This window comes from Grammomys surdaster, unplaced genomic scaffold, assembly GCF_004785775.1.
Source record: "Grammomys surdaster isolate TR1022 unplaced genomic scaffold, NIH_TR_1.0 209, whole genome shotgun sequence".
Classification (NCBI taxonomy): domain Eukaryota; kingdom Metazoa; phylum Chordata; class Mammalia; order Rodentia; family Muridae; genus Grammomys; species Grammomys surdaster.
In genome coordinates this window covers 488,102-515,015 of record NW_021604654.1, presented here as the reverse complement: position 1 = coordinate 515,015, position 26,914 = coordinate 488,102, and the positions used below count along the sequence as shown (strand labels likewise).

The 26,914-nt window shown below is 54.9% G+C and overlaps 2 protein-coding genes and 1 non-coding gene across 6 annotated transcripts; all 3 read left to right on the top strand.

The window, feature by feature from the left end:
- The first annotated feature begins 7,190 nt into the window (after positions 1–7,190).
- Positions 7,191–12,611, top strand: Eef2 (eukaryotic translation elongation factor 2). The gene is made up of 12 exons (XM_028771715.1): positions 7,191–7,283; positions 7,917–8,131; positions 8,356–8,537; positions 9,013–9,224; positions 9,424–9,602; positions 9,685–9,790; positions 9,877–10,129; positions 10,216–10,670; positions 10,800–11,261; positions 11,336–11,518; positions 11,600–11,732; positions 12,003–12,611. Exons 1-12 carry the CDS (start codon positions 7,281–7,283, stop codon positions 12,194–12,196), a joined length of 2,577 nt encoding a protein of 858 aa, XP_028627548.1. The 5' UTR covers positions 7,191–7,280; the 3' UTR covers positions 12,197–12,611.
- Positions 9,291–9,354, top strand: LOC114624743. Its single transcript, XR_003711969.1, has one exon. It is a non-coding gene; the product is annotated as a small nucleolar RNA SNORD37 (small nucleolar RNA).
- Positions 12,612–13,153: 542 nt separating the features above from the next.
- Dapk3 (death associated protein kinase 3) lies at positions 13,154–22,101 on the top strand. Of its 4 annotated transcripts, none has more exons than XM_028771618.1 (9): positions 13,154–13,237; positions 14,114–14,212; positions 19,137–19,497; positions 19,576–19,705; positions 19,792–19,840; positions 20,099–20,125; positions 20,815–20,967; positions 21,393–21,438; positions 21,523–22,101. In XM_028771618.1, the coding sequence occupies exons 2-9, from the start codon at positions 14,151–14,153 to the stop codon at positions 22,039–22,041; spliced, it is 1,347 nt and encodes a 448-aa protein (XP_028627451.1). In that variant the 5' UTR covers positions 13,154–13,237; positions 14,114–14,150; the 3' UTR covers positions 22,042–22,101. The 4 variants fall into 4 exon arrangements, with proteins under 4 accessions (XP_028627451.1, XP_028627449.1, XP_028627450.1 ...); XM_028771616.1 differs by lacking the exon at positions 13,154–13,237 and adding an exon at positions 13,313–13,432; XM_028771617.1 differs by lacking the exon at positions 13,154–13,237 and adding an exon at positions 13,356–13,449.
- The last annotated feature ends 4,813 nt before the right edge of the window (positions 22,102–26,914 follow it).

The window sequence follows — 26,914 nt, the reverse complement described above, 5'->3', positions numbered from 1 at the left end:
TCCGGAAGACTGAGATTGAAGAGGGGCATAACCAAGGCCACGCCCACTCTTCTGTGCTCTATTTATATATTTGGGGGAGATGTACGCAATTTTTGATCGTCCAAAGACAATTTAAGGAGTTTGTATATTTCCACAATGTGGGTTCAGGGAGTCGAACTCAGGACATCCTTTTTGGAGACTAATGCGAATGGGTGTGGGGGTGCGCGTTCCAAACCTCCTACGTGGACGTCAGAGGACAATTTGCTGGAATTGTTTTCTCCTTTAACCAGGTGTCACAAAAATGAGTCCCGGGGATCGAACTCCTTACAGGCTTCTGGGCAATCACCATTTCAGGGCCCTCCTTGGCCGCCTAACTACCCACAAGCCCCACCCAGCTCGCAGGTTTCCGAAGCTCGCCCCGAGGCCACGCCCACCGCTAGCCCCGCTCTGGGTTTTTAAGCGAGGACGGCCCCGCCCCTTGCTTCCGTTTCATTGGGAGGACTGGACCGCGCCCACGTCCGGCGTCGGGAGGTGGTCTTAAAGGTGTACGTTCTTCCCGCTCCGGTGCATTTTATGGCGCGTGTTTACGCTCGCGGTTCGGTGGGGAGAAGGGTTGGGGATGAACCGGATGCGGCCGGGCTGGTGTCCCTGTTCCTTTCGAGCGGCAGCTGGCAGGTGCAGGGCTCGCATGGCCGTGTAGCGGTGGCGTGGGAGCCTGTGCGGTGCACATCCGGGTTCCGCTCGCACACTCGCTCCTTCTCTTCGTGTGTGTGTGTGTGTGTGTGTGTGTGTGTGTGCGCGCGCGCGCCTTCGGGTCGATTCTCTGAAAGCCACTTGATCCTTACTCTTGTTCTAACTAAATTAAAAAGAGAGAGAGCTCTACCAAGCCGGACTTCTCTGTATCACAAGCCCCCTGTGGCTCCCCGTGGTACCCACAGGCTCACCTGGTAATCCCCTATGTAACTAACTCCAAGTGCTGGCTGCGCGGCACGGCTCCACACCTTGCTCTGTGATGCTGAGGATTAAACAAGGGTTTTCTGTGTGCCAGGCAAGCATTCCACCAACCGAACTCCACCCCTTTTGTACTCTTGTTTGATTTTTTTAAAAAAATATTTACTCATTTTATGTATAAGTATGTTTTATTCTCCGTGTTTGTCTGTGCCCATGGTGCCTACAGAGGCCAGACGCTCTCTGGAACTGGCTGCAGAAGGTTGTAAACCACCGTGTGGAGACTGATCCTGAGTCTTGTGCGAGAGTGCTCTAACCATTGAGCGTCTCATCTATCCCATCTCTTTTTTTTTTTTTTTTGGAGACAGGGTTTCTCTGTGTAGCTTTGGCTGTCCTTGAACTCAGAGATCCGCCTGCCTCTGATTCCATGACACATGGGTTAATGCTGCGGCCACCATCCTGGCTTCCTTTTTGTTTTTGGACAGATTTTCTCACTGAACCTCTCGTGCCCTGGATCTGCTAAATTGGTGGCCACTGAGCTTCAAGGATCCTCCTGTCTCAACCTCCCTTTTGCTACAATGACAGATGAGCCACCACAACTGGATTTTTGCATAGTGTAAGGATTTGAACTCAGATCCCTCATGTGTGCAGCCAGTGATTTCCCCACTAAAACAACAATCTGGGTCACTAACATCATTACAGCTTGACAACAACACTTTTCCTAAGAGATCTGTCTTCCGTGTTAGAGACATGGCTCAGCAGTTAAGAGCACTGGCTGCTTTTCCAGAGGTTCTGAGTTCAATTCTCAGCAACCACACGGTGGCTCACAGCCATCTGTAATGAGATGCAATACCCTCTTCTGGTGTGTCTGAAGACAGCAAAAGTGTACTCATATACATTAAATGAATAAATAAATCTTAAAAGAGAGACAGACAGCCGGGTGGTGGTGGCGCACGTCTTTAATCCCAGCACTTGGGAGGCAGAGGCAGGCGGATTTCTGAGTTCGAGGCCAGCCTGGTCTACAGAGTGAGTTCCAGGACAGCCAGGGCTACACAGAGAAACCCTGTCTCGAAAAACAAAAACAAAAACAAAAAAAAAAAAAAAGGAGAGAGAGAGAGAGAGAGAGACCGACAGAAAGATCTGTCTTCCAATTTCCGTTTTTAAGAGGCCTTTCAGAATGGACTACATCTCCCAGAATTCTGTAGGCACCTGATGTCACATGATCAGAATCTATCCAATAGGGGGAGTAATACGTTTGTTGCTCTTTTCCGCTTTCCTCCACCGCCTAAACTGGGATTCTGTACCTAATACTGGATCGTGAGGAGACAGACCATCTTCTGGAGATCGTAAAAGAAAACTAGGAAGAGATTCTTTTTTAAAATATTTTAATTTTATTGTCTTTCTTTTTTCTTCTTTTCGAGACAAGGTTTGCCTCGGGAGTCCTGAAACTCACTCTGTAGACCAGGCTGGCCTCGAACTCAAATCCACCTGCCTCTGCCTCCTGTGTGCTGGGATTAAAGGCGTGGTCCACCACTGCAGGTTTCCTTTTATTATTTATAACTGTGTGTATATACTTACATGAGGGCAGTGACTTCAGAGTCTAGAAGAGGGTGTTAGGTTCCTCATGAGACTCCTCATGTGGGTGCTGGGAATACAGCCGGTATCTTGTGTTATATCTGCTCTCCCACCCAGCAGCTATCTCCCCATCTCTGCTGGGCCTACTTCCCTTCTCATTTCTCCTATTTGTGTTACTTTGGCTTTTCCCCTTTGTCATATGCATGTGCATGTATGACTTTGTATGCAGGCATTTGTCTACGGGGGGGGGGGGGGGGGCTGACATCAGATTTCTTCCTTCATCTTTATTTTTTTACTTTTTTGAGGAAGAGACAATAGAATCCCAGAGGATCACGGGCAGGCTAGTTTAGCCTCTTGGAACTCCAGAGTCCCTGAGGGCACGCCAAAGGTTTTCATACAGGAACAGGGAATTGAACATTTCCATGGCAAGTCCTTGACCGTTGGAGCCACGACTCAAGCCTTGGTTTTTGTTTGTTTTGATTTTTTTGTTGTGATTTTAGTCAGGGTCTCATGTAGCCCAGGCTCACTCTGTAATCCTCCTGCCTCCATCTCCCCGGTGCTAGAATGCCTGGTTTGTATTGTTGCTGATTGCTTGGTGCATGCTAGGCTCGCCCTCTGCCCACTGAGTCCCAACACCACTCTTTTTTGTTGTTGTTGTTGTTTTGTTTTGTTTTTTTGAGACAGGGTTTCTCTGTGTAGCCCGGGCTGTCCTGGAACTCACTCTGTAGACCAGGTTGTTCCCAAACTCAGAAATCCGCCTGCCTCTGCCTCCCAAGTGCTGGGATTAAAGGCGTGTGCCACCATCACCCGGCCAGAATTTTTTTTACATAATTTAATTGTATTTTACTAAAATTATAACATTTTTTACTATACATGAAGATATAAGAATAATGAATATGTAACTTTTGGGTTTTTTTTTCCTTTTCTTTTATTGGATATTTTCTTTATTTACATTTCAAATGTTACTCCTTTCCTGGTTTCCCCTCTGGAAACCCCCATCCCATCCCCTCTCCCCCTGCTTGTATGAGGGTGCTCCCCACCCACCCACAGAATTTAAACTTACATCTTGTCTAACCAAAACTTAAATCTGATTTATTTCAATGTGTAATATATATTTCTCCCCTACACAGAGGACAGGAAGTTCCCAGCACCGTGCACTTGGGCAGAGACCACTGAAGCACTTGCTGCGCCCTCCCCGCGCATGGCCACTCGCAGACCACCTTCCTGCATCTTTCTTCTGAGCCCCTTCCCTGCACCGTGCAGCGTCCTTGCTCGGCTTCTGCTTAAACTGATTGCTGCAGATCCTGAATGGCTGTCTAGCAGCAAGCTCTGCAGATCTTAGCTGCTGTGCATCTTTCCCATCCCCCAGTTGCCTGTCAATCCCTTTTGTCCAGTCTCAGCCCCGGACATTGCTGTGTTCTTGTCCCGCATTAACTAGCTTTTTAGAATTTGCCAAGAAAGCCAATCACTGAGAACAATTTAACTATTTCTCTCCAAAATGAAATTTAATTACTCAGTCCAGATAATGGCACACGCCTGTAGCTCCAACACTAGAAACCCAGAACAAGGGAGAATGTCTGAGATTCCAGGCCAGACCACAAAGCTGTCCAGTAAGACCTTGTCTCATAGTTTTGTTTTCAAATTATTGTATTTTAACTGGGTGTGGTAGTCCACACCTTTGATCCTAGAAGTTTCAAATCAGAGGCAGGCAGATCTCTGTGAGTTTGAGGCTACCCTGGTCTACATAGTTTCAAGCCAACCAGAATTATGTGGAGAAACCCTGTCTCACAAAACAAACAAAAGGAGGCTACTCAGTGGTTGAGAGCACTCACTACTCTTCCAGAGGTCCTGAGTTCAATTCCCAGCAACCTTATGGTGGTTTACAACCATTTATAACAGGAATCCGATGCCCTCTTCTTGTGTGTTTGAAGACAGCTACAGAGTACTCACATATATAAAATAAATAAATCTTTAAAACAATTAAAAATGAAATTGCTTCATTTTTTGAGCAAGGGTCTCCTGTAGCCTAGGCTGATTTGATCTTTGCCCCTGCTTCCACCTCTGTCCTGTTCTGGTTCCCGTAGTGTTTGAGATGGAAGTCAGATCCTTGTACCCGCTTGGTCAGTACTCGCCGAGCTCAGCCCGGCTCGATTAAGGTTTTGTTTATTATTAATGCGTGCATGATGTCTGTACTACACATACATGTGGGTCAGACAAGTTCCTGGAGTGGCATTGTCTTTCCACCATGGTCTGAGGGCATCAGGCTTGTGTGACACACACTTCTCCACAGGGATCTCAGTTCTGATTTACTTTGAGAGTATGCTGGGAAGCCAGGCTTGGTTAAGAGCTTCCCACAATCTTTTATCTTTTAACACTTTGGAATAGCAGGCTAGTCCAGCTATGTCCACTCTCTATTCCATTTATTTATTTATTTATTTATTTATTATTCTGAGATTGAAGGCATTTGCCTGCCACTGCCTGGCTTTTTAACCTCTTTATTTTTAAAAACAAATTCTCTGTGTAGCCCAGGCTGGCCTTGAACTCATGTAGCTGAGGATAATCTTGTGCTCCTGCTCCTCCTCTAGTCTCCAGCTGGTGGGATGAGAGGCAGGCACTGCCAACCCCAGTGTATATGGCTGTGGGGTGGAACCCAGGGCTTCTCGCCTGTAGACAATTCTCTATACCCTGAGACCAGCCCCAGCTGGCTGAATCTCTGAGAACATTTGCCCTGTCTGATTGCAAAGACTCCTTTCTTCCTAGAATGAACTGTTAAGAATCTTTGACACGTGCTAGAGAGATGGCTCAGCCGTTAAAGGCTAGGCTCACAACCAAAAATATAAGAGTTCGGTTCCCAGCACCCATGGCTGTCTCTCCAGCCACAAAAATAAAAAATTAAAAAAAAAAAGAGTCTTTGACACTCAGTTCAGGGACCTCTCTGCTCTTCAAGAAAACAGATCTTTAGGATGCAAAATTCCCGACCATAGGGCGCATGCGCTGGCCCTGTAAAACTTGACTGGAATGGAGTAGGGCACCCAGGTGTTGATGGTCCTTAGTTCTCGAGCTTAGTTCTTGAGCCTGCCACCCCTGGGGAGGCTCTGCGTCCCAGCCAATCAATAGACTTGATTCCTGTCATTGGTCTCAGCGTCCCCTCTTGTTTAAGCAGGGATCAGGTTTTTAAAGCAAACAGAGAGACCGCAGTGGTGGAGGCGGTGCCGGTACACTTTAGAGCCAAGATTCCCAAACCGCATTGCTTAATTTACTTATTTTAGGTTAGGACTCCTCCCTTCCTCTCCCTCCAAGTCTGGAAGGGTAAGATGTGTCCCCTGGCTTTAATGAGGGAGCTTGAAACAAGGTTTCCCGAGGGAAGGTCTTCTGCATGGGTCGAACGGAGAAACAATGAGTATCTATTGTGTGCAGAAGACTGTGCGTCCAGGGTCAGGCGGGGACAGTCACGCTCGCGGTCTTGCGGCGCCTCCTTCTGGACTCACGCGGCACGGCCAGCATCGAGGCCTCTCTTTAAAAACACTTTCTCCTTGCTTTGTTCAGGCAGTAGCTTTAAAAGGATTGCTGTGAGTTACGGGCTACAGAATGAAACCCGTCTAAAGGTGCAAAAAATTAGGAGACAAGTGACAAAAATCCGAGAAACCACAGGTTTGGTTTCATTTTCTTTTTGAAAAAACTCATTATGCAAGGAAGGATGGCCTTGAATTCCTAATCCCCCTGCCTCCATCTGCCAAGTGCTGGAATGACTGCTGATTGTCACTCTGCCGAGCTCCACTGACAGATCTCTATCAGTAGATATCTCTATGTATCTATCTATCTATCGTTTGTTTGTTTGTTTTTAAGGCGGGGTTTCTCGGTTTAGCTCTGTCTGTCCTGTTATCCACTGTGTAGACTAGGTTAGCTTTTAACAAAGATCTCCTGTCTAAAAGCTGCACCACTACTGTCCGCCTTTTGTTTTGGTTTTATCGTTTATGTTGCATTCTTGCCGGCAGGAGGATCAGGAATTCAAGGACAACCTCTACAGTCAATCCAGTTGAGGGCCAGCCTGTTCTACTACAGATCCTGTCTCTGGAAAAAAAAAAAAAAAAAAAAACCTTTCCGGAGAGCTGGGTTGTTGGCGCAGACTTTAACCCCAGCACCGAGGCAGGCAGATCGTCGGGGTTTGGGACCATCCTGGGCTGCATCCAAAGACCTTGTTTCCAAAACAAACAAACAAACAAACAAACGAAAAAGTGTAATAAAAGCACAAGCAAGATTTTGTAGAAATAGATCTGGGGCCCCAAGGGTCACTTTCTCCAGCTTTTCCCAGAGGTGTCAAATTACATAACAGCCTCAAACCCAGGAACTCGGGCTTTGGCCCAACGCGCGGCCCGAGACGAATTTCAAAGTACTTTTTTATTGACCTACAAGGTTTTCAAGAATCATCTTGGAAGCAACTGTGTTCTGAAGAGTCTACGTCTAAAGACCCCCCCTCGGACCCTCGCCCTGGGTCCGGCGACCGAGCTGGCCACGCCCCGGCCGCGACGCAGCCGCTCCCAAGGCGGGCCAAGCGTTAAGTCCCGGCCGCCGCTCTCTGCGCGTGCGCAGACCGGTCCGCGGGGCCCAGCCAACCAGGCCCGCAGCGCGGCCGCGCCGTCACGTGACGCGCCCAACCGGCGTCCACCTATAAAAGGCGGGGCGTTGACGTCAGCGGTCTCTTCCGCCGCAGCCGCCGCCATCGTCGGCGCGCCTCCCCGTTCACCTCCGACTCTGAGAATCCGTCGCCATCCGCCGCCATGGTGAGTGTCCGCGGAGCGGCGGGACTCGGGGGCCGAGGCGGGTCTCCGCGGCGGCGGGCGGCGGCGCAGCGCGGCCCCGAGGGGGAGGCGGAGGAGACACGGCCCTCCCGGCCCGGGCGGCGCGACGTGGTCGGGCCTCGGCGCCATGTCTGCGTGTCCCCCGCGGCCGGAGCGCTCCTCCGGCTCCCGCGTCCCCGTGCCCGCGGGCATGGCGCTGTCCCCGCGCCCCTGGGACGGGCGGAGAGCCACCCCGGGAGGTGACAGCCCCGGCGGACCTTTGACCTGCGCGGTTGACCTTGGCGCGGAGCCCCGGCCGGTGTGCGGCCGGCGGTGACCGTGACGGGCCAGCACTTCCCACCCTCTGCCGGCCGGGGGCCGCTCTGCTGAGATGACGTACGCGGTGCTTTGGTTGTCCTCGAGCCCAGGCTTGCTCTTCCCCTTGTCCAGTTGTCAGCTTGCTCTCAGGGTAGAGCTGTGCTGGTGACACATCTGTGGACCCTTGCCCCTGAGGTGCCGGGCTTGCCGAGTCAGGCAGTCTTGACACCTCCTGTCCGGCGTGGGGTGCTCTCGACCTGCTGGTGCCTGCCAGGCCGAGTTCCCAGAATCACCCCGCCCGCCCTCCCCCCACGCCAGGTGAACTTCACAGTAGATCAGATCCGTGCCATCATGGACAAGAAAGCCAACATCCGGAACATGTCAGTCATCGCCCATGTGGACCACGGCAAGTCCACGCTGACCGACTCCCTCGTGTGCAAGGCGGGCATCATCGCCTCTGCTCGGGCCGGGGAGACACGCTTCACCGACACTCGGAAGGATGAGCAGGAGCGCTGCATCACAATCAAGTCCACGTAAGTTGGGGCGGCCCGAGGGGCGGGGGCTGTGTTCTGTGTGTCACTCAGCGCCCCCAGGGACTTGACTGCCAATGGACCAACAGCAAATTCAGGGGCATTTCTCCAATATATCTGCTTCTCGACTGGTCTGCCAGTGATGCTGTGGGGGTCACCTCAGTATTTGGGACCAGGAGTGGCTCCATCTCGTGACCATGTCTGGACTGATGTCCCCTTCCCCGTAGGGCCATCTCCCTCTTCTATGAGCTCTCTGAGAACGACCTGAACTTCATCAAGCAGAGCAAGGATGGCTCGGGCTTCCTCATCAACCTCATCGACTCTCCAGGCCATGTGGACTTCTCTTCAGAGGTGACAGCTGCCTTGCGTGTCACCGACGGAGCTCTGGTGGTGGTGGACTGTGTGTCTGGTAAGTGACAATAGCTGATGTTCTCTTGGCCCAGTACTGACACCTTTGGGGGACCTAAATTCAAGTCACTCATTTTAAGGGGAGATTAGGTTTCAGTTGGAGTGGCTGTGACCATCTGTGTCTGGGCAGGGGGGTTGTGAAGTTAGCTAGCGAAGTTGTGGACTTGTTACCCTTTGATTCCTGCACTCTGAGGCAGAGGCAGGCGGGCCTCTGAGGTCCAGGACCTCCCGGGCTGTATAGTGAAAGGGGTAAGGGACAGAGTGGCAAGGGGCCAGGCTGCTGCCCTCACAGGAGGGTGGACCTGAACTGATTAAGCAGATGTGGCTCTGGGTGATCTGGCCCAGTGAACCTTGGTGAGTGCCTGAGCACGTTCCCGCCGACAGACCAGTCACTGGGCCCTTGACGAACACCCCGGGGGTTAAAATGCTGGTGCTTTTCCCCGGACCTCTAAGTTGTACGCTGCACTGTCCCTCAGGCGTGTGTGTGCAGACAGAGACGGTGCTGCGCCAGGCCATCGCCGAGCGCATCAAGCCCGTGCTGATGATGAATAAGATGGACCGGGCCCTGCTGGAGCTGCAGCTGGAGCCTGAGGAGCTCTACCAGACCTTCCAGCGCATCGTGGAGAATGTCAACGTCATCATCTCTACCTATGGCGAGGGCGAGAGCGGGCCCATGGGCAATATCATGGTGCGAAGCCCTGCTTGTCCGGGGAGGGGGCTGGGAGAGATCAGGGCCCTGGGAGGACCTGCACCCACACGTGATGACAGAAATTCTTCACTTTGACCTGATGTCTGTTGAAGAAACTCAGTATCTGAGGCTGTGGGCCTGTGGCTGGGCTGGCTGCTAACCAACTTTGCTGGTAACGGCTGCCCTCCTCCTCCCTCAGATTGACCCTGTCCTGGGCACCGTAGGCTTTGGTTCTGGCCTGCACGGCTGGGCCTTCACTCTGAAGCAGTTTGCAGAGATGTACGTGGCTAAGTTTGCGGCCAAGGGTGAGGGCCAGCTGGGGGCAGCCGAGCGCGCTAAGAAAGTGGAGGACATGATGAAGAAGCTGTGGGGAGACCGGTGAGTACAGGACGTGGGGCTGCCACTGCACACCGCCCATTGCAGCCTCTGCTGCCTCTGCTACGTGACCACTCTCTACTAGGTACTTCGACCCGGCCAATGGCAAGTTCAGCAAGTCAGCCAATAGCCCAGACGGGAAGAAACTTCCCCGCACCTTCTGCCAGCTTATCCTGGACCCCATCTTTAAGGTGGGTAAGCTGTGGCCCCCTGGGAACCCCAGCCTGGGCCAGCAGGTCTCAGGTCGCCGGGCTCACCTCCTTCCCCCTGGGCACAGGTGTTCGATGCCATCATGAACTTCAGGAAGGAGGAGACAGCCAAGCTGATTGAAAAGCTGGACATCAAGCTGGACAGCGAGGACAAGGACAAGGAGGGCAAGCCATTGCTCAAAGCTGTGATGCGCCGCTGGCTGCCCGCGGGGGACGCCCTGCTCCAGATGATCACCATCCACTTGCCATCCCCTGTCACTGCGCAGAAGTACCGCTGTGAGCTGCTCTACGAGGGGCCACCTGATGACGAGGCTGCCATGGGTATGTACCATAGGCCCGCCGTCGGCTCTGCTCCTGGGTCTTCCTGGTGTAGCAGCTGGGTGACTTGAATTCCCAACTCTCCGTAGGTATTAAGAGCTGCGACCCCAAAGGCCCCCTTATGATGTACATTTCCAAGATGGTGCCAACCTCTGACAAAGGCCGCTTCTATGCCTTTGGTAGAGTGTTCTCTGGGGTGGTGTCCACGGGCCTGAAGGTCCGCATCATGGGCCCCAATTACACCCCTGGGAAGAAAGAAGACCTGTACCTGAAGCCCATCCAGAGAACCATCCTGATGATGGGCCGCTATGTGGAGCCGATTGAGGACGTGCCCTGTGGAAACATTGTGGGGCTGGTCGGAGTGGACCAGTTCCTTGTGAAGACGGGGACCATCACCACCTTTGAGCACGCTCACAACATGCGCGTGATGAAGTTCAGTGTCAGCCCTGTCGTCAGGGTGGCCGTGGAGGCCAAGAACCCAGCTGACTTGCCCAAGCTGGTGGAGGGGCTGAAGCGGCTGGCCAAGTCTGACCCCATGGTGCAGGTGTGCCGCTTGCTCCTTGGCCGGCCGTGGGTGGGGGGGGGGGAACACCAGCAGAAAGTAGCCAGTGCTGGGCCTGAGGCTGGGGCCTCCTGGGGAGGGTGGCAAGGGCGCTGACCACTGTTCCCACAGTGCATCATCGAGGAGTCTGGAGAGCACATCATTGCGGGCGCGGGCGAGCTGCACCTGGAGATCTGCCTGAAGGACCTGGAGGAGGACCACGCCTGCATCCCCATCAAGAAGTCTGACCCTGTCGTGTCCTACCGGGAGACCGTCAGCGAGGAGTCCAACGTGCTGTGTCTGTCCAAGTCCCCGAACAAGCACAACCGGCTGTACATGAAGGCCAGGCCCTTCCCTGATGGCCTGGCAGAGGACATCGACAAGGGCGAGGTGTCTGCCCGCCAGGAGCTCAAAGCCCGTGCCCGCTACCTGGCTGAAAAGTATGAGTGGGATGTTGCCGAAGCCCGCAAGATCTGGTGCTTCGGCCCTGACGGCACTGGCCCCAACATTCTCACCGACATCACCAAGGGTGTGCAGTACCTGAATGAGATCAAGGACAGTGTGGTGGCTGGCTTCCAGTGGGCTACGAAGGAGGTGAGTGACTGCGCCTGAGCTGGCTTTCTGACTTTCTGAGGGCCTGCCACTGTCTGACTTGTACCTCTTCCCAGGGCGCTCTGTGTGAGGAGAACATGCGTGGTGTGCGATTCGATGTCCATGATGTCACCCTGCATGCTGATGCCATCCACCGGGGAGGCGGCCAGATCATCCCCACAGCGCGCCGCTGCCTCTATGCCAGTGTGCTGACTGCACAGCCCCGCCTCATGGAGCCCATCTATCTAGTGGAGATCCAGGTAACTGGTGTGCCTTGTGGGTGGGGTGCCTGTCTGACCTCCTGCTGCTGCCCACTGCAAACCACTCTTCTCTCTTCTCAGTGTCCTGAGCAAGTGGTGGGTGGCATCTACGGTGTCCTCAACAGGAAGCGTGGCCATGTATTTGAGGAGTCCCAGGTGGCCGGTACCCCCATGTTCGTGGTCAAGGCATACCTGCCTGTCAATGAGTCCTTTGGTGAGTGTCTGCTCCCTGGGGTTTGCTGGCAGGTTATGTAGCTGGGTGGGTGTGGAGCAGGGGAGCAGAGTTCTGTCACTTCAAGGCCAGCCTGGTTAAGGGTGCCAGGAAAGCCAGAGCTACAAACTATGCAGAGAAACAGCTCAAAACCAACATGGAACCTGGAAAGCCAGCAGCCTCCCTGAGAGGAATGACAAGACAGCGAGGCATGCCCCCAGGGAGAGACCTAGAGGGTCAGGCTGCTTGATGAGCCTCCTGTCTTCTGTGCAGGCTTCACCGCAGACCTTCGATCCAACACTGGTGGCCAGGCCTTCCCCCAGTGCGTGTTTGACCACTGGCAGATCCTGCCTGGGGACCCCTTTGACAACAGCAGCCGCCCCAGCCAAGTGGTAGCTGAGACCCGCAAGCGCAAAGGCCTGAAGGAAGGCATCCCAGCCCTGGACAACTTCCTGGACAAACTGTAGGCAGCTTGGTACTGCCACACGCTGCACAGTGCCCGCCCATCAGAAGACACCTTGAGACTGTCCCCATGGTGCCCCTCTGGAGGCTGCTGGGGCCGCCCTGACATCACTCAGCACACTTGTCACCAAGTCTATTTATTTCGGAATTAGAAGGCAGCGGGAATCGCTCTCTGCAGGCTGGACTGGCAGGCCGTGGGGTGGGCGGGACACGGCTCTTAACATTTTCAGAGGGAAACTCGCAGATGTCCAAAAGTCTAAATGAATGCATTCAGAGGTTTATGGGGTCCATGGCCAAGTGGAGTTCCCCCAGAGGGGGAGGTGGGGTAAGTCCCTCAAGGAAGGCAGGCAGCCAGCCTTAGACTTGCAACCCCGCTGTGTGAATCATTGGAGTAATAAACTCTACTGTGGTTGATCCGCACCGGCTCCTCCTCGTCCTTCTGCGTTCGCTTTCCCGGTCACCTCTGCTTTTAAGGGTGTCTGGCTTCTCCCACAAGGCTCCTGGTTTCCTTACTGAGGGTGGCCTGCAGTGGTGTCCCCAACCCCCCGCTACCCAATGTCTTGGCCATAGACCTTCCAGTACACGTACCCCGCTCGGTTCCACAAGCTTGGACCGTCTCCATGTGCACATCCAGGGGTCTGGTTTACAGCTTGTGTGGCCCCAGGTTAGTCTACAGCCTCACTGTTTGCGCTAGCCAATCAGATCAGAGCAGGGAGACACCCGCCCACTGACGTGCTCCCCGAGGGCGGCATTGGGCGTTCCTGGCAAGCCTTGGCCAGCCGGCAATCCTTGTCCAATGAGCACTGGAGTCTCGCCTAGTCTAGGGTGATGACGTAGCTAATCAGCGTCCGCTTCCGCTGATAGGTCGGATGCTAGCCAATGAGTGGTGCATTTAGTTTCTGGCTAATGTCGGGATCCAATGAGCGCGGACTTCTGGGGGCGTGTTGCTGCGCCGTCGGCGCATGCGCAGATGTCGCCTTAGGATTTGCACCGGAGGCTCTCGCGGGGGCCTCGCTGGCGCCGGGCGGGGACCCGGGCGTAGGACGGTACGAATGGGCCGGGGCCGGGACGTTGTGTTGGGACCCAAGGGACACGCGGCCAGGGCCAGAGCAAGGGGAGGGATCCGCAAGGGGCATGGTTGTCTCGGGACTCTCCAGCCTCCAGGGGTGGACCTCTAGGAGCGGCACCACGGCTGCGCATGCGTCGGATTTCCAGCGACACCCCCAAGTTCCGGGGTGCAGGTGGGCATGATTGACAGGTGAGGAAGCTAGCTAAGAGTCCCAAGAGCCGGACGCTATGGAAGAGTGTTGAGAGTAGAGAACCTCACGCTGACTTTAAACTCGGCTTAATCCTCCTGCCTCAGTCTCCTGAGTGCTAGGGTAAAGGGCACATGATGACACTATATTCTGTGTTTTATAGCTTTGTGTGTGTGTGTATACTGCTTGACAGGGTTGGTCTGCTTGTTTTAGTTATATCTATGCTTGTTTTTGAGAGGGGTGTCGCAATGCCTGCAGGTACCGTAGATGCCTGAAGAGGGTGTTCCGGGGTCACCAGGCACAGGAGTTAGGGGTACTAGTGAGCCACCTAAAGTGGGCACTGGGAACCGAACTCAGCTACTGTGCAAGAACAGCACCCACTCTTACTGTCAGAGCCATCCCTTCAGTCACTCCAGTTCCCGTCATGGAGCCCAGGCTGGCTGTAACTCACCACGTATTTGAGGATGCCCTTGAACTCCTGTCCTCAGCCCTCCCCTCCCCAGTGCTGGGGTGCCAGGTTTGCTCTGCTGTGTCCAAATTGTGGGTAGGGGCATTAGATGACCAAAGAAAGTCTGGGGCAGGGGCATCGGTGTCACATGTGCTGGGGCAGTCTCTTGGAAGAAGTTGGATCTGTGATAAACATTCTCGCTCTCCTCTGTCCCCCAGTTCCTGTGTCCCCAGAATCCTGAAGTCGGCAGCCGCCATGTCCACATTCAGACAGGAGGACGTTGAGGACCATTATGAGATGGGGGAGGAGCTGGGCAGGTGAGTGATGGGGGTGGGCTGCTGGTGGGCGCCCCTGCCCTTCCTGGCCTCTGTGTCTTGGCACCACTCTGGGCTTCAGATTCCGTGTCCTCTGAGCCAGGGACAGTGCCTGAGAGCATTGTCCGCTGTGAGATTGTTCTGAGTTTGGTTCCCCACCCCCACCCCCGTGAGACAGAGACTAACTACATATGCCTGGCTGGTCTGGAACTTGCTAATCACAGAGATCCTCCTGCCTCTGCTTCCCAAGTGCCGGAGCTAAAGGACTGCCCACCACCCGGCCTTGGTTGATTTTTTCTTTAAAGGCGGGGTCTCATGTACCCCAGGTTGGCCTGGCACGTCTCAAGTACCCCAGGTTGGCCTTCAACTTCTTTTATGTAATTATTATATTTTGTGCATATGTGTCTAGGTCGAAGCACTTCTTCCTGGAGTCTGCGCTCTTCTGTCCCGTGCGGGTTCCAGGGGCTGAACTCAGACTGTCCTTGGCAGCCTGGGTGCTGTGTCCCACCACACTGCTCAGGCTGTTTGATGACTTACTGAGACTCCTTTCTTTAGTTCTGTACACTATGCTTTTACACCGGCATTTCCCCAGTGCTTGCATGCTTCAGGAGACCATTTTCTGTTTGGTGTTTCTTGCGAAAGCCAGGTTCTCTTTCTAGGCTAACTCTCTTGCCTCTCCATGTTTTGGAGCCCCCTCCCTCTTCCTCCTCCCACCTCCTCACGCCAGGCCCTTCCTCTTTCTGAGGGGCTTCAGACCTTATTTGGCAAGTTCTAGCCTGGCCAGCCTTCTGGGAACATCAAGGCCCGCCCTATGATGTCATTCCCATGGAATGTAAATAACCCTTCCCAGTATAAGGCAGGCTGAGGAGAGTCTTCCTTCCTGCCTAGGGACTTATGGAGTTTCCCACTCCAGCCCTAACCTCCACCCCTGGGAAGCTCCCAGCTAAACTGGGGGACCGAATGGGACCAGCGCTCGCAGACCCCAGGCAGATGTACTGTCTCTTTACAGACAGGCTCTTTATAGGCTGTGGGTGTCTGCCACCCGAGTAGGGCTCCAGCTGTGTCCCCATCATGCATATAAAGAGCCACATGTGCTGGTCACATCTGAGCCTGCTGCTAGGGAAGTGGGGACATCCCGTGCCAGGGACGTGAGACTCAGACTGAAAAATAAGATGGGGGGCTGGAGAGACGGCTCAGTGATCACAGCACCAGCTGCTTGTGCAGAGGACCCAGGTTCGATTCCCAGCACCCACATGGAGGCTCACAGCCACCTGTGACTCCAGCTCCAGGAATCTGATGCCCCTGCTGGTCTCTGTGGAGAGAAACACAGGCCGTCCCACGTACACACCTCCTCACCCCAGAAGGCTGTATGGATGCTTTAGCACTGACGTAGTGACACTCGGACACTCAGCACTTCACAGGCTCTGGTGCTGACCCAGCACATGAGGGTGGATTTGTGCCTAACCAGGGCCTGCGATCCTGTGTGATTTATGTAAAATATTTATGGGGTTGGGCAGGTCTGGGCCCCAGGCCTGCCACACTGTACACTTGCTGTCTGGGTCTCTGTGTTTTTATTTTTTAATTTCTATAGAAGATTGATTTACTGTGCATACAGTGTTCAGCTGCGTGTGTGCTTTGTACGCACGTGTGCTTGTATGCATGTATGCTTGCACGCCAGCAGAGGCCTCCCGCTCTCATCACAGGCGGCTGTGAGCCACCATGAGGTTGCTGGGAACTGAACTCGGAACCTCTGGAAGAGCAGTCAGTGCTCTTAACTGCTGAGCCATCTCTCCAGGGCCTATTTTTAATTAATTAATTAACTTTTGTTTTTCCAAATAGAGTTTCTTTATATAGCCCGGGCTGTTCTGGAATTCACTCCGTAGACCAGGCTGGCCTCGAGCTCACAGAGATCCACCTGCCTCTGCCTCCTTGGGATTGAAGGCGTGCGCCACCACTCAGCTCATTTGTTAGCTTTTAAGAGCCATTTATTATAGTATGTGTGTGTGTGGCAGCCGCAGCCCTTGTGTGGAGGTCAGAGGGTGTCTTGTGGGTCCCAGGTGCAGTCAAGGCTGCTGTCCCGTGTCTGTCAGTCCTCACTACCTGCTCAGCCCCAAAGTCCTTGTCCTTAACAACCCTGATAAGTAGGCGTGGTGGGTATGCTTGTTGTCCCAGAAGTAAGGAGGTAGAGCCAGGAGTTCAGGACCATCCTCAGCTACACAGGGAGTGAATTCAAGGCCAGCCTGGGTTACCGGAGACCCTACCAGAAGAACAAGTCTGATGATAGCTCAGGGTAGAATATTCACCTTACAAATGGGAAGCCCTTAGCTTCTGTCCCAGCAGCACACCCAAGAGATACACCTGTGGGCCCCGCCGTGGAGAGGGAGTAAGAACAGTGTGGATGATGGAAGCGGCTGAGGGGCTCCACCCTTCCCTCGGCCATCTGTGCCCACCCCTGAGTAGCTTTGACGGCACCTGGGACCCACAAGCCACCCTCTGACCTCTGCACAAGGACTGTGGCTGCCACGCACACACATCATTCCTGGCAGAGGCAGAGAGACAGGATGGACATGGTCACAGTACGAGTGTGGTCTGACCCAGGCTGGCTTCCATCACTGTGCTGGAAGGTGAGGTATGCAAGTGTGGGCCGCTTACCCTGGCACTGGGGCATCATAGGCCAGGGCCAGGTACTGGGCACTTAGTGGCACCTGCTGCCTGTGGTCAAGCTCCAGGTTCGTGCTGCGCTCTATGACGGCTGCGGCGGCCGAGCACTCCTTGGCTGAGGTGGGGGTGATGCCTGCAGATGCCTCACAGGGCCGTTGCATAGGTATAGTCCTTACACACATGTCAGCATGAAGCCAAGGTAGCACCCAGTGGAGGAGGCCGTGTCCTTTTGGCCTCTCCATGACCCTCACACTCTCAGTGAGCTACTGGAGTCAGGCTGGTGTCGGGGTGGTGTCTCTCTGTGGGTATGTTGCTGCATCTGTTGAGGGGACCTGATGAGTGAGCCATTGGGTTGCTTGAGTCCTGGGACTGGCCTTGTCCCTTCCCCACTCCATCCTGGGACCTTCGGTGCTTGTGCAGTAATAGACACAGGTCAGGGTGCAGGACAGTGCCTACAGGTGCTGTTCGGGCCTCTTTCCCCAGGTGCACTTGGTCTACACCGTGGATGGCTGCATACCACCAAATGCTGTCCTTAGATGTGAAGGGTTTCAGGAGTAGCTATATGGGTTTTGTTTGATTGTTCAGTTGGTTGGTTGGTTTTGGTTTTGTTGTTTTGATACCCGATGTTGTGTAGCACTGGTTGTGCTGGAATTTGATCTGTAGACCAGGATGGCCTTGAACTCCCAGAGATCCTCCTGCCTGTGAGTACATACAGGTAAACCAGCTGTGTGGTCAGTTCTCTCCTCCCACTCTGGTTGTCTGTGTTGTTGCTTTCACCCACTGAGTCATCTGACCAGCTCCTTGTTGTATGAGGCAGTGTCTCATGTAGCCCAGGCTAGCTTCAAACTCACCATGTAGCCAAGGGTGACCTTAAACTTTGGATCCTCCTTCCTCCACCTCCCCAGGACTAGGATGATGGGCCTGTTCTATTCCCTAAAACATTTATGCTTTGTTTTTTTTTTTTTTTAAGATTTATTTATTATGTATATAGTATTCTGTCTGCAACTATGCCAACATCCCAGAAGAGGGCATCAGATCCAGTATTGATGGTTGTGAGCCACCATGTGGTTGCTGGGGATTGAACTCAGAAACTCCGGGAAAGCGGCCAGTGCTCTTAGCCACTGAGCCGTCTCTCCAGCCCAAACATTTATGTCTTGAGGTTCTGGGAAAACATGCTGTTGTCCCAGCTGCTGTGAGCCTGGGCTCAGAAGCCGAGAAGCCAGCCTGGCTCTCATGGTCAGACTTTTTGTCTCATTCTAAAAACAAAAGAACCAACAGCCAAAGGTAATTTGTTAAAAACAAAATGGCTGTGATGGCAGCCTCTGCCTTCTCACCCTCAGGAGGCTGAGGCCAGGGGTCACTAAACTCAGGGCTAGCCCAGGTTGCGTGGTAAGGTTTGACTGTTGAGACAAGAAGTCTTGGAGCTTAAACTGGTGATGTGCAGCTCTGTTCCTGGGCAGAGTTGAATCACCAGCTTTTCCAGATAGGGAGCCATTGGCAGACCAAGGCAAGGCACCACCAAAGCCCAGAGGTGAATTTTATTGGGGTTACTTATAACAGGAGAAATGGCTCAGACAGCTGTATCACCAAGGCCCACCCCAGCATGGGTGACAGCTCAGAAACATGGGACCCTGGGGCGAACTGCACAGCCTGTGGGCAATTCCACCATGGGCGTCCTCCTACTGGGGCTGCGTGCTTCCCTGCTCCTCTCCCAGGCGGCCTGGCCTGAGTCAGCCACAGCCCTCACTGCTTGTGTGCTTTGGGGGCTTTTGTTGGTTTTGTATTGGGAGGGGCCGTACATCTGGTTGGGGACTTGCTGAAACTCCTGAGATGTTGGCTGTTTTCAGGAGCTTTGCTCTACGGGTAGGTTTTTCATTTTAGAGGGTGCAACTCCGCAGCCTTGGGCTTGAAGTGCTCCTGCCTCTGCCCGTGTTAAAAACCTGACTGAGGGATACCGTTTTTATGTCACCTTGTTTTTTGGAGACAGGGTGTCTCACTGAACCTGGAGCTCAAGGTGGCCGAACTCCCTGGTCAGGGACCTCCTCTCCCCCAGCACTGGGGTTAACCACACCTGATTTTTCTTGGGTCCCCAGTCCCTGGCCAGCGCTCTCACCCCCAAGCCGTCCCCCAGGTGTCCATCATTTGGCTCTTTGGGAGGATCTGCTGTTCTGGGACACCTGGGGCACAAGCACACAGAGGCTGGGCTGGGTATAGAGTCCTGGTTCCCTCCGAGTCTGCGGGCACCTAGCTGTCTCCTCCCCTACAGTGGCCAGTTCGCCATCGTGCGCAAGTGCCAGCAGAGGGGCACGGGCATGGAGTATGCAGCCAAGTTCATCAAGAAGCGACGTCTGCCGTCCAGCCGGCGCGGTGTGAGTCGGGAGGAGATCGAGCGGGAGGTGAGCATTCTGCGCGAGATCCGCCACCCCAACATCATCACGCTGCACGACGTGTTCGAGAACAAGACAGATGTGGTGCTGATCCTGGAGCTGGTGTCTGGTGGCGAGCTGTTCGACTTCCTGGCCGAGAAGGAGTCGCTGACAGAGGATGAGGCCACACAGTTCCTCAAGCAGATCCTGGATGGTGTGCACTACCTGCACTCCAAGCGCATCGCGCATTTTGACCTGAAGGTGGCGCGCGTTTGTATGTGTGGGCGCGGGGAGGGGGGCCAGGGATAACCAAGAGTCACCCCCAGTGCCATCCTGCAGCCCGAGAACATCATGCTCCTGGACAAGCATGCGGCCAGCCCACGCATCAAGCTTATCGACTTCGGCATCGCCCACAGGATCGAGGCCGGCAGCGAGTTCAAAAACATCTTTGGCACACCTGAGTTTGTCGGTGAGGGGCAGGTGTGGGCACCGCCCAGTAGGGTAGATCCTGCCCAGTCTCGGCCTGACCTGCCTCAATGATCCTGTCTCCCACAGCCCCCGAGATTGTCAACTATGAGCCACTTGGCTTGGAGGCAGACATGTGGTGAGTGGGGTTGGTGGACATCCTGGACTGCTCCAGCCCCTCCGTGCTCCCCGTGCTCCCCTAGCTGTTCCCAACCTTTCAGACTACATGGGCTCTGCTCCGTCACACAGGATCCAGGGGCTCACTGCTGCCAGAGAGGGTCCTGAGGTTCTGTTGTCCTGGCTTTAGCCCAGGTGGTCAGGCGACCCTGTGACTGACACTGACCACACATGAAGTGCTGTCACAGCCTTTTTGACCAATCTCTTCTGCCCCCTACAGGAGCATCGGCGTCATCACCTACATCCTGTGAGTCCCTGACTGGGGCCTCAGACTGTACCTGCTAGAAGCTAGGATCTGGGCTGGGATGGCTGCAGATGCACTGGGAGATAGCTCAGGAAGAAGCTGCCCCCTGTGGAACCCTGGCTGTACCTCTGGCTGTGTGCCTAGCTCCCTCACTGTGGGGTCTAGGCCCCACCCCTGACCACGACCTCACTGAGGGATTCTAGGCTGTGGCTCATTCTCAGCTCCTCAGTGAGGATTGTTGACCGTGTTCTAGGGATTGCCCACCCCCCTCGCTGGAAATGTCTCCCCTCTCAAGGGGGCCAGTGAGTCAGGAATATGGGGGGGGGATGTCTCAGTTTGCCTTCTATTATGATAAACCAGACCCACCTTGGGGAAGACAGGGTTTGGTCATCCCATGACAGCCAGTCATTGGAGGAAATCAGAGCAGAAGTGAGAGCAGAGACGGGAACTGTGGAGGGGCGCTGCTTACTGACCAGCTCAGCCTGCCGGTTCTCATGGGAGTGCTTGTGCCCCAGCCTGGCATTGCTCACAGTGGTCACAGCCTGCTCACAGCAACACTCCACAGACCCGTGTGAAGCAGGCAGACTCTCACTTCGATCTCTATTCCCAGATAAGCAGTGGAGGGATATGGGGTGTCAGCCCCCATCAGCTGACCCCCTCTCTGGCTTGCCATGTGCCCTGTCTCCTTGCAGCCTGAGCGGGGCGTCCCCATTCCTGGGGGAGACCAAGCAGGAAACGCTGACGAACATCTCTGCAGTGAACTATGACTTTGACGAGGAGTACTTCAGCAGCACTAGCGAGCTGGCCAAGGATTTCATCCGCAGGCTACTGGTCAAAGACCCCAAGTAGGCGGACCATGGTGACAGCCTCAGCTGGCCACACCACTTTTATTTTTTGGGTCTTTTTGTTGTTGTATTTTTGAGGCAGGGCCTTCTGTAGCCTGGGCTGCCTCGGCCTCCTGGGTGCTGAGTGCCTGGTTCACTATTAGTCTTTACACCCTCCATGGCCAGCTGAGCCGGGACCTCTGGGCACAAGTGACCACAGCTCTTAGAACCTCACCGGGGTGGCGGAGCAAGCCTACCCAGGGTGGGGCAGCAGGGGCTCTAGGGGAGATAGGGCTACAGCTTGTCTGGCCTCTCCATGCACTGGGATGGGACACTTGTGGAAGACTGGGGTCATGGTAGGGGTCACCTGTCCTGTTGCCCTGATGGGGGTCATGAGGGGGCCCTTGGCTGGAGTCATCAGAGAGCTGTCCCGCTCCACCCCGCAGGAGGAGGATGACCATCGCACAGAGCCTGGAGCATTCCTGGATCAAGGTGAGGCCTCGAGAGCCCGGGATCGAGCTGGCGGGCGGGAGGGCTGTGGACGTGGCTCCCCTGCCGCAGCTCTGCTCCTCACAGGTGCGCAGGCGCGAGGACGGCGCCCGGAAGCCGGAGCGACGGCGGCTGCGCGCGGCGCGCCTGCGCGAGTACAGCCTCAAGTCGCACTCGAGCATGCCGCGCAACACGAGCTACGCCAGCTTCGAGCGGTTCTCGCGTGTCCTGGAGGACGTGGCGGCGGCGGAGCAGGGGCTGCGCGAGCTGCAGCGGGGCCGGCGACAGTGCCGGGAGCGCGTATGCGCGCTGCGCGCGGCAGCCGAGCAGCGGGAGGCGCGCTGCCGCGACGGGAGCGTGGGGCTGGGCCGCGACCTGCGGCGCCTGCGCACGGAGCTGGGGCGCACCGAGGCTCTGCGCACGCGCGCGCAGGAGGAGGCGCGGGCGGCGCTGCTGGGCGCCGGGGGCCTGAAGCGTCGCCTGTGTCGCCTGGAGAACCGCTACGACGCGCTGGCCGCGCAGGTGGCCGCCGAGGTTCAGTTCGTGCGCGACCTGGTGCGCGCGCTGGAGCAGGAGCGGCTGCAGGCCGAGTGCGGCGTGCGCTAGCTAGGCTGCGGCACCCCCACACCCCGGCCCACCCTCAGAATAAAGCTGCTTTCCACGCTCTGCGCGTGTCTTCCACGCCCCGCAGGGAGGGTGAGATCTAGCAACCCCAAGATAGGCGCTCTCCCACGCCGCCGAGGGGCAGCGTGGAGATCATGGCCGTGCCACCCCACACATCATGGGTGCTGTCGCCCACAGTTCATATACAGATCTGCGAGGTTGACCTGGTGAAGCCGAAGCTCAGTGGGGACCCGCAGTGTCACACAGCTCCGAAAAGGACACACCGCGGGGGTGGGGGTCTGGAGGACTGTTCAGTAAGAGAGAAACGCTATGCACCTGTCATCCCAGCTCGTGGAGCTCGAGGCCGTTTAGGACATCATCCCGCCCCAGGGACAGTCAAAGCTCAGCTGAGTCCTGCCTCACCTGCTATCCCTGGGGCTCTGGGACGGTTTTAGATCGTGGGCAGTAACGGGCTGTCCACCTGCGGCTCAGACCTCACCTACAGACCTTGTCGGGTGCACAGCCACCGTGAGGCGGCAGCAGAAAGCCGGGACGCTCCCACACCCTATAGCAGCTCAACCACCTATAGGTCAAGATTTGGGGGTCCGACACCTTCCGCTGTCTATGGGCACGGGGCGTGTACATGGTGCAGAGACACAGGCTCACAGAGAAGCTAGGTGGGATGGCACAGGCTTGGGGAGGCAGATCTATCTTTGTGAATTCAAGGCCAGCCTGGTCTGAGTTCCAGGACAACCAGGGCTACACAGAAAAAATAAAGCTGTCGCCATAGGCCTCTTCACAAGCGTTCCTGATAAACCTGGGTTTTACAGAAATATGGACGTGTAGTAGATAATCCTCAGGACCCAGAAATGGAGCGTTAATTGGGAAGATCGGTCTGTTCCATCAGCTAAATTGAGCGAAGGCAGGGCTGAGCTGCAGGCAGAAGAGGAATGAGGTAGAACAGCGATGTTCAGGGTGCATGAGGGGCGGGGCAATGCCAGCTACGGAGGTGTGCGCCGGGTTCCTGTTTGCTTATCAGGGCTTCACCTGGTTAGTGAGGATGGGCTAGGGCTTTAGGTAACGCTAATGACAGCTGATAGAACGACACAGCTGACAAACCCGTGTGGCCTCTCAGACCCGCTTTAAACTGCCTTCTCCAGGGGCCAGTGAGTTCTTGTGTCTCCCAAGCTGGTAACCAAACACCCCAAGTTATGAGCCTTATTAGACGTCTGGGGCTTGGTAGCAAGGCCCTTAGAATTGAGTCTTAGTCAGTTACTTGACTCGTTTGTATGTTTTTGAGACAGGCTCTCACTATGTAGCCTTGGGACTTTATAGCCCAAACTGGCCTTGATCTGTTTGTGATCTAGTCTGCCTGCCTCCCGACCACACCTAGCTCAGTTGGAGGTTTGGGGGACCCACCTTTGGGTTTAGCCTCTTGTAGGTCAGAGGGCACTGTTGTGCGCCATCCCCCCCCCCCAAGCCTGGAACAGGTGCTCGAGGCAGATGGGACCCAGCCATGTTCGCGGTGGCTCGGCTTTTGACCATACTTGGGCAAGAAGTGCCCTCACTATTAATAACCTGGCGGGGAGCCGGCGTCCTGTCTATAAAGCCAAGCCCGCCAACCCCAAGCGGCTCCTTCAACCCCTGAGATCTTAAACAAAAGTAAGTACGCCAGCCATCTCCCCTCCTTTGCCCTCACCCAGGCTTCCTGCGGCAGTAATGACCCCCAAAAGTCAAAGAATTGTGTTAAAACGAAGGATGAGTGAAACACAGACCCTGCTGGTCCCAGAGGCTTGTGGGACAGCGGGCAGAAGGAGGAGCTGTCACCTAACAGGATGCAGAGCCAGGGACACCCCATCCTACCCAAGTGACCCCAAGAATGCATGTGTATCTTGGTATGGGTGGTGAATAGCTGGGGGATCAAAGAGGGGAGTCCCTCTGTCCCCACCCCCAGTTCTCTTCGGGGCATGCAGCTCCCTGGACACTTCTCTGTAGGTCAAAGCCATATTTTTTTTTTTTTTTGAGATAGGGTCTCTGTAGCCCTGTCTGTCCTGGAACTCGATATGTCCAGGCTGGCCCTGGACTCAGAGAGATCCTCCTGTCTCTGCCCCCCACCCACGAGCACTGGGATCAAAAGCACGCACCACAACTCCTGGCTAAAAGGATTCTGTGGCTGTCCCACATGCATAAACCCAACATGTGTCCTCAAATCCCACCTCTGACGCTCTTGCAGCAGACCTGCTCCTGGTGGAGAAGAGAGGGGCTCATTTCCAGACAACTTTCCGTCTCCAGGACTCATTGGGTGCATGGAGGGGGAGGAGGAGGGCAGGATGGGTGACCTGGGGACACCCACCACCGGTGGCTTCTGTTTCCTGTCAGCCCCTCCTCTCTGGCCTTGGCTGGTCTTCACTTAGTGTCCAGGATGCCTCTCTCTTCCCTGGCCCTTGGGGACCTGACGTCTGGAAAACGGTGACCTTTGCAGGTGATGGTGTTGGACCAGGTGGGGCCTCAGGGTCTAAGTGCTGACTGACGGTTCTGCTGAGTGCTGGCTGATGCCTGTGACAGGTGTCAGAGTACGGGGAGATAGGACAGCACAGGGCGTGGCAGGCCGCCTGTGTGACAGGTGTCAGAGTACAGGGATGGGACAGCACAAGGCGGGGAGGGCAACCTGTCACCCATCCCTTAGTCTCTATGTGTGGTTATTAGGATTGGGGGGTGGGTTTTGATGGGATAATGGTCCTGGGGCTGGGTGTGGGGCAGGGCACTTGGGTCTCCTCACCTAGGAGAGTCAACAAGAAAAGCTGAGACTCTGGCTCAGTGGGTGAAGTCTTTGCCTCACATGTGTGAGGACCTGGGTTTGAATCCCGAGGATTCCTCTTAACTCTGGCACAGGAGTATCTACATGGAGTCACAAAACCTATCCAGGCAGGGACCTTACCCTCCGTTAGGTCCCACAGACCAAGCTCTTCAGGCCTTGGGGATGTAGCTGAGGGGCCAGCCATGAGGCCCCACTCCTGGCTCTGGGGCTTGCGAGTGTCCCAACAGCACGGTGGCGGCACACTGGAGACAGAGGAACCTTGAGTTCATTTTGTGGGGATGTCTGGCTGAGTGTTCTGTGTGGGGCATTCTGGGCTCTGGAGGCTGCTGAGTACTGTCCCTGCGTCCACCCACTCTGTGCCTGGAGCTCCCCCAATGTGATACTTGTCCCCAGGTATCACCCAGGACCTCCATGAGGACAAACCACCAACCTGAAAATTTTTGTTTTTTGTTGTTCTTGTTTTGTTTTGAAACAGGGTCTCATGTAGCCCAGGCTAGCTTTCAACGCACTATGTAGCCACAGACGACCTTGAAATTTCAATCCTCCTGCCTCCACCTCCGAGTGAGTGCTGGGTTGATAGATATGTCAGAATGCCCAGCCTGAGCCTGCTGTTTTATGACAGACTTAGGACAAGGGACTCCATCTCCCTCGAGTCTCAGTACCCTTTAGCCACATAGAGGAATCCATTTACACACTGTTCCTCTGGCATCAATGTCAGGGTGTCCTGTGTCTGTCCTGGACTGTCCGCCCATCAGTTATGGGTGCTGGTAATGTCTAGAGTGGGGGGAGCTTGGTTCTGTCTAAGTGGGTGACAGGAGAGGCACATGCCACTACCAGATGCCAGTAGAGGCCTTGGGTTGGCCAGTTTGCTAGGACAAGGTTGGGGTTGGAACCCTCTGTCACTCTGAAAAGGCTGTCAGGGGCTTTCCCCATGATATCAGGAACCAAAGACAGCCCAACAGGCAGGGCTGCCCAGTGAGGCGCTGCTTGGCAGCAGGGGACCCACAGAACTGGGTCCAAAACCTGTGTCTGCTGAGTCACCCTGAGCCTCTGGGCTCTACAGACGTGGGACAAGCAATAAACAATCTCAAGATACAGGCACGCTCTCCTGGTGAGCAGAGGGTGGGGATTCCAGAGGACATGGGAGGTTCTGGGGAGACTCGGATGCTGGTCTCAGCATTTAAAGCGTTCATATTACATCGGTGTGTACATGTGTGTGAGAGAGGGATGTGAACACGCCACAGCACATGTGTAGAGGTCAGAGGATACCTTGTACGAATGATTCCCTCCTTCCACCGTATGGGCCTTGAAGATGGAACCCATGTCATCAGGCTTGGCAGCAAGCCCCTTTACCTACTGAGCCATTTTGCTGGCCCATAGTTTATTTCTTACATTTTTTTTTTGGTTAGGTATATAGATATTTTGCCTGCATTTTTGTCTGTGTACCACATGTGTAGAGTACCCACAGAGACCAGAAATGAATGACAGATGTCCCCTGGAGCTGGAGTTCCAAGTGCATGTGACCCACCATGAGGGTGTTAGGGACTGAATTCCTGCCCTCTGCAAGGGCAGTCAGCACTGTAACCACTGAGCCATCCTTCCAGCCCCTAGTTCATTCCTTATTCTGTGAATCACATCCAGGGCTCCTGAGTGGCTAGCTCTGGCTGTCCTGAAGTCATCTCCCTCATGTTCCTGTCTCATGCTGAACTATTTTGAGGACGACAAGGGCTGGAGCTTGGCTAGCACACCTGCTCCAGCCCTGTCAGGCACTGCGGTCTCAGCTTCTGTCTAACCTTGAAGCTTTGACCCTGCAGGGAAGTGCCTCGTATTGGTCACATGACCTCTGCAGCTGGGAAGATGACAACTGTCTGCATGCTACCTGTGGACACCCCACACTTGTCACAAGACAAGGCGGGTCTCACAAATGTTGACTAGGGCACCATGACAAGAGAAACAGAAATGAGCACAGAAGTTCAGGACAACCTGGGGTACAGGACCCCCATCCCAAAGCGAAGCAGAACACTGTGGAGTTTGAAGTCTGTAAAATTCAAGTGTTAG